The sequence below is a fragment of the Glycine soja genome, chromosome 2 (assembly GCF_004193775.1).
Source record: "Glycine soja cultivar W05 chromosome 2, ASM419377v2, whole genome shotgun sequence".
Lineage (NCBI taxonomy): Eukaryota > Viridiplantae > Streptophyta > Magnoliopsida > Fabales > Fabaceae > Glycine > Glycine soja.
In genome coordinates this window covers 14,405,125-14,411,513 of record NC_041003.1, presented here as the reverse complement: position 1 = coordinate 14,411,513, position 6,389 = coordinate 14,405,125, and the positions used below count along the sequence as shown (strand labels likewise).

General features: G+C 31.0%; 1 protein-coding gene across 2 annotated transcripts; it reads left to right on the top strand.

The window, feature by feature from the left end:
• The first annotated feature begins 994 nt into the window (after nt 1-994).
• Nucleotides 995-6,255, top strand: LOC114389328 (uncharacterized serine-rich protein C215.13-like). Of its 2 annotated transcripts, XM_028349984.1 has the most exons (9): nt 996-1,181; nt 1,558-1,640; nt 2,013-3,077; nt 4,153-4,206; nt 4,400-4,428; nt 5,193-5,267; nt 5,364-5,454; nt 5,610-5,696; nt 5,850-6,255. In XM_028349984.1, exons 1-9 carry the CDS (start codon nt 1,094-1,096, stop codon nt 5,874-5,876), a joined length of 1,599 nt encoding a protein of 532 aa, XP_028205785.1. In that variant the 5' UTR covers nt 996-1,093; the 3' UTR covers nt 5,877-6,255. The 2 variants fall into 2 exon arrangements, with proteins under 2 accessions (XP_028205778.1, XP_028205785.1); XM_028349977.1 differs by having other exon boundaries at nt 995-1,181; nt 5,610-6,255.
• The last annotated feature ends 134 nt before the right edge of the window (nt 6,256-6,389 follow it).

The following is a 6,389-nucleotide window of genomic DNA, read 5'->3' as shown; positions in this document are numbered from 1 at the left end:
TGTTAAATGAGTCAATATGTAGTATATATTTTAGGAAATAGTAAAAACTAAAATAGGAATAACTAAAATGCAGTTAAATATATAATTAAATATATTTAAACAAGCTTAAGCACAAAATGTGCAAAACACAAGTCCAATATAAAATGTGCAACGACATCATGAAGCCTACCGCAAAATGCACCCGACTTGATGAATAAATAATAAATTTAAGTTGATGCATTATTGATATAAAATAAATCTTGAAAAGGGTTCTTATCAAATAATCTTGATCCCTTAAAAAAATAAAATAATCTTGATACCTTATAAGAAAATCAATAGTTAACAATAAAAACACCATCGTAAATTGTTATTATTGATATACACGCAATCTTGATCAACTATTAAGGTTATTTATTTTACTCTTTATAATGAGTTTAATGCTCATATTTATATAAATCAAAATTAATTAATTATATATATAACAAATTGAAATAACAACTTTAAAATTTTAAAACATAATAATAGGGATGCACGGATCAACACCTAGTGAGAGAAATAACAAAGAAATATAATAGGCTTTTTTTGGATTATTTAGTCCGATAGAAATAAAAGTGAATTCAAAAGAAATAATCTTACTTGGTTTAGAAAGAGAAGAAATAATAAGACTATATTACCCCTACTCCTCATAATCACATTTATTATTGAAATGGTTAATTAACATGGACATCAAATCCTCTAATCTACTCTCTCTCTCCTTACCTCACCTCACCTCTCATACCCCATCTCCCTTCAAGTAACTGATGAGAAATGAAGCAAAAGTAGAGAGAGGTAAAAAAATTGTGAAAGAAAAAAAAAAGCTCCGGTTGAAGTGCATCAGGATCCGCAAGTTAGTTTCTTTCTATTAACTTTTTCTGAAGGACAATGAAGATGTTGACGTCACTACAATAAACAAAACCCGAAGAATAAGGGAAAGGAACATGAGAGTAACGTTTCTCTGAGGTAAACACTCCCAAGTTCCAACATCAACTATAGAATTCATCAGTTTATTGTTCTACCCTCAAGAATTTTTAAGAAGCTAAGCACACAAGCAATCTCTTCTCCAAAAAGAGGAACAATGGATTCATCTTCAAAAACAAGTTTAGAATCAAGCAAGACAACGACTCAAGCTACATTTCCCATAACTTTTCCTATCGATCTTCAAGGTTCTCTATATCTAAATATGTGTGTTTGAAAAAAAAAAAATCCTTTTATTCTGATCATGTTTCCCTGGTAATTAATAGTATAACTTGTGTTGCTCCTTTAATAGAACTTTAATTAATTTGTTTCTTTTACGCGGTACATATAATGGGGAATAATTTGTTTATGGATATAGCTATAACGAATTTAGTGGTACAACTATTTTGTCAAAAGCCATCAAAGTTTCAACTAATTTTTTTTTCTGTTTATTATTTATTAATATTGAAGTTCTTGTGGATTTTTTATTTAGATTTCTGTTTCTCCTATATATCGTATTAGTGACTCACTACTAGGCAAATTCCTCTGTTGCTCATATCTTTTCTTTTTGTTTAATATTTTCAGGAGACCTATTCTCAGACCTATTCCCGACTAGTAGCATGATCATTAGGGACCAAATCATGGAAGATGTTCAAAATGTTAGACCTGTACGTCCTATCTTTTTTAAAAAAAAAATTAAAGTTGTTTCTGATAAAATAAGTGTAAAATATGATTTTGTCATTCAAAATATTTTGAAATGTTAGTTTTAGTCTGTATAAAAGCTTAACACGTTTTTAATTCCTATATTTAGTGAGAAAATACCTGTTTTTAGTCCAAAAAAAGAATTAAAATCACATCACTTTAAATAAATGTAAAAATCATGAATGTATTAAATTTTTAGAGACCAACATTCTTTACTCATAGAATAACTCAGTTATTCTTCCTCTTTTACCTTGAAGGAGTTAAAATTCTCTTACAAATATTTTCCGTCTATTCTGGGTTCATTGTTTATTTATTTTTCACAAACTTTCTGTGTTCAGGACTCTCAAAGTATCCTATTTCCGGTTATCCGGCAACAAGCAGCAACAAATGAGATGGAAGCCTATGATGATTTTATGACAAAGTTATGTAATGACATTGACAATGATATTCTTCAAATGGGAGAGGACAATTTCAAAGACCTTTTATCAGATGAGCCAATTCCTTTAGATGGTGATATTTCATTGGATGTTCTTAAAGCCATGGAAGCTGGACTAGGTCAAGAACTAGCAAATACTGATACAACAGGAAACTCACTCAATCAGTTTCAATCACCAGTTATTCCAGTGCATCCTTATTATGGTGGTGCTAGTGCAAGTTCTGGTGCTGGTGTTGATGCTAATGCTTTTGTTGCTGCTAGTGCTGGTGGTATTAATGCTAGCTTTGGTGTTGGTGTTAATGCTAGTGGTGGGAACACATCAGTTAGATTAGCAACTAACCCACAAAATCCTCTACCAGTCGGTGCTACATTTGGTAACTTCATGTTTCCTAATACAACAGGAAACACACTCACTCATTTTCAATCATGTTCATCACCACCAAGCTTCCCTGTGCTTCCTCATGCTAGTAGTAGCAGCAGTAGTCACCAACAATTTCCAAGGTTTCAATCATGTTCATCACCACCAAGCTTCCCTGTGCTTCCTCATGCTAGTAGTAGCAGCAGTAGTCACCAACAATTTCCAAGGTTTCAATCATGTTCATCACCACCTAGCTTCCCTGTGCTTCCCCATGCTAGTAGTAGCAGCAGTAGTCACCAACAATTTCCAAGGTTTCAATCATGTTCATCACCACCAAGCTTCCCTGTGCTTCCTCATGCTAGTAGTAGCAGCAGTAGTCACCAACAATTTCCAAGGTTTCAATCATGTTCATCACCAAGCTTCCCTGTGCTTCCTCATGCTAGTAGTAGTAGCAGCAGTCACCAACAATTTCCAAGGTACCTTCCGCAACAAATGACTGGGATCAATCCACAAGGTATACTTGCATCGATGCCTCAGTATAATCAGGGACATTTTTGGTTGCGTCCACCATCTCTCACGGATTTTCCAAACTTTGTGCATGCATGGGAGGTAAACTAACTTATCTCATCTATAATATATATATATCTGTGTGTGTCCAGTCAACTGGTACACGTGTTGCCCGGACACAAAACTGAGTATTTTTTTTACACTATTACTTTCTCTTTCTCAGTCAATCACTCTCTCGATCACTTTCTTATTTCTTTTAAAGCGTGCATTAGCACAGATCCCACGCTAGTTATTTCATAAATGAGCAACATAGTATATGCTGTGATAGTTTCTAAAACTTAATTGGGTGGTATTTATATCCTTGTCCTTTATATATACTAATTTATAAACTACATATATTTGTCAATTTATTTGTTACAAAATACAAAATGGCTTCCGGTTCCTTGATAGAAGTCCTATTTGAAATTACCTAAGAAAAACTGATTGAAGAGATAAGCCAGACACCATTTCTGCCTTTACATTTCTCTGCATAACAGGATCTGTACAGACATTATTATTATTATTATTATTATTATTATTATTATATATATATATATATATTATTTTCTTTCCAATTGCTTGATTTATTTTGGTCTATCATTTATTTGTGAAGAATTTATCCTATGTTGTGGCTATATATAATCTTCTAAATGTATAATTAAAGTTAAATTAGCGATCGGTTCAATCCTGATTGCACATTATACTTTTAGTGAGTTTCAAACTCTCATATGATATGATATACATAACATTAAGCACAATTCTTTCTTTCCAATCATGTTAAAGATATCTTAATAAATATTGGACTTAATATTGCAGCTTAATTATACTTTCATACATATATTTTTTTCATCAGTGTTTAAGTAAATTTTATATATTAAATTTATTGATAGTTTAGCAGTGAAGGAACATGTTATGTGATGTGCTCCATAAACTACAAATATATTAATTTTGGATTTTGTTGGATTGGTCCTACATGTACCCTATCTATCACTATTAAATACAGTACATGATCAGGTAAAAAATAGATTATATCAATAGAAATATATATTGCTTTAGTTAATATTAAATTTGGTATTATCGATTTACGTGGTTTATAGAGATGCTTTTACAAATGAATTATATTCTTTCGTGCATGCAGGGAAGTTTGGTTGGAAAAATTCACTCTTATTGCGAATTCCTTAACCAAGCAAGGGTATGATATACTTAAGTAATTTATTGCATGCCGAAGAAATCTTTCTTGACTTAAATGTCTAATTTTTTAGATGAGATATAGCATAAGCAGCTTATATTTCTATTTTTTATTTGAGCAACTTGCATTATAATAATTATGAGAATTGACTACGAAGTAGCTGCGTTTTTTTCCCTCTTTTTTCCTTGTGAAACAGGTCGTGAGGAAACCAACATCACCTGTCATGTAAGTAGATCTATATTTAAATCTTAATTTTTCTTAATTGTCCTGTGTTAATTACAAAAATAAACATTTTTGAAATGCTAATGAAAAAAATAAAAAAATATCAAAATTTATTTAAAACCTTTTAATTAACTAAAAAATATATATTTAATATTCTTTAATTTACAAAGCTAGTTAGCTAGACCCTTTGCTAGAATATATTTTAGAATTTTCACAATAAAAATCCAAAAATACACATAATTGTTTAAACTCATAATTTGTTTGGAGAACAATTCAATTTTTCAAATAAATGCACTAGTATAAAGTTAAGAGGTGCATTCTAAGAGATAGTGGGATATATCTTAATTCTTCTAGAACTATAGTAGCATAATGAAATGGTAGTGGAAAGTCAGGAGTTGCATTTCAATAAGTAGCGAGATGTATCTTAACTCTTCCAGAACTTCGGTACCATGATGAGATGAGACAATTAAGATTCTCCAAGTCTCATTCATGAATAAAGCCATGAACCTTTACTATATACAGGACTCATGTGAAAAAGACAAATCATCCCAAGCAAAGCAAGAGAAGAAAGTAAGTTGTGATCACTTGTGTGAGAGACCCTTAGAGTGATATATAATTTGGAATAAGTTATAATTCTTGTAATCATATTTGATATAGGTAAAAAATGTCAAACTACATTAATCATTGTGTTTACATTTAAAATCTTTTGGACAAGTTAGTGATATCTTTTTTCCAACATAACTACTGATTTTTGTTTGTGATTGCAGGCTTACTGCTGAGTGGTCGGAAAGGCTCAAGATCGTTCTCTTCATACCCACAAATGCTATCAACTATACAATGAAGTAAGTTTATGGCATATAATGTTATTGTTTTTTTTTTTAATTAACATTATCTTTTGTGATGAAATCTTATACATATTTAATAATGTTTGAACTTAGGATTATTGGTGGACCCATTGATTATGTGTTTTTTCACATAATTCAATTCAACAATCTTAACTTATACGACTATATGATGAGTAAAAATTTGGTGAGTCATATACATGAAAATTGATTCTCTCATAAATTTTACCATGAGAGAATCCTTTCATGTTCGTTATTGACTGAATGTATATATTTAGTTCCATATTAATGTATATTCTAACATATATATAAGAATCATTTTAACATTGCATCTTTGTGCAGTGTGCAAAAATTGAGCTTCCTTCACAAACTCTTATCTTATCTATAACCCAAAGCAAATATCATTATTTAGGAGCAATTTTTCCAGAGGTGAGTGTGGAAGTCAATATCATTTCGCATTATTATTTATTTTTCCTTAATTCCAAGTTGTGTTTTTGTTGGAACATTTAGTTAGACGTGGGAGAATTAGTTTCCTATTTTTTTTTCAATATTTGCAAGTTGACTAATCAGTGAATAACGCAGGATACGATATTTGTTGAACCTGCCTAAGTATGCATTTTGGCTTGCGGGTCAAAGCAACCCTAAGTCATGAACAAAAGGTTCAAAGAGTTGTTGTAAGCCAGAAGACCCTTCAAATAGTCAATGAACCTTAACAAATTTGTTGATGCAATGAAAAAAAATAAACATATCACATAGGGCTGATGGAAACTGTTGTTGGTGAGAACATTGCAGGAGAGAATAAGGTGTAAAGGAGAAGAGTGAAAGATAAGGAAGAAAATGGTTGGCACGTGTTGTAGCAAGGCGAGCTAGAGGCAACAACTTTGCATAAGCTGACACATTGGTTGGATTGTGGTTTTAAGAAGTGCTTTAATTTATAATTTTTTTCTTAAACATTTTATAAAATAGGTACTATGGATTTTTTCCAAAATTATTCTATGTCTAATTTTTGTTATGCTTTATTTGATTTTATTTCTCTTTATTGGCTATGTCATGTACTATCTATCTTAGCGAATAGGGTTCTGAACTTTTGGTATTTGTACATGTAGGCTATGATTATTAAGA

Bases quoted from the DNA above. Each gene is read 5' to 3' on its own strand.
- LOC114389328 (XM_028349977.1), top strand. From the start codon at position 1,094: ATGGATTCATCTTCAAAAACAAGTTTAGAATCAAGCAAGACAACGACT. The intron at 4,429-5,192 runs GTAAGTAGATCT...TTGTGATTGCAG, and splicing joins AAACCAACATCACCTGTCAT to GCTTACTGCTGAGTGGTCGG. The intron at 5,455-5,609 runs GTGAGTCATATA...ATCTTTGTGCAG, and splicing joins ATATGATGAGTAAAAATTTG to TGTGCAAAAATTGAGCTTCC.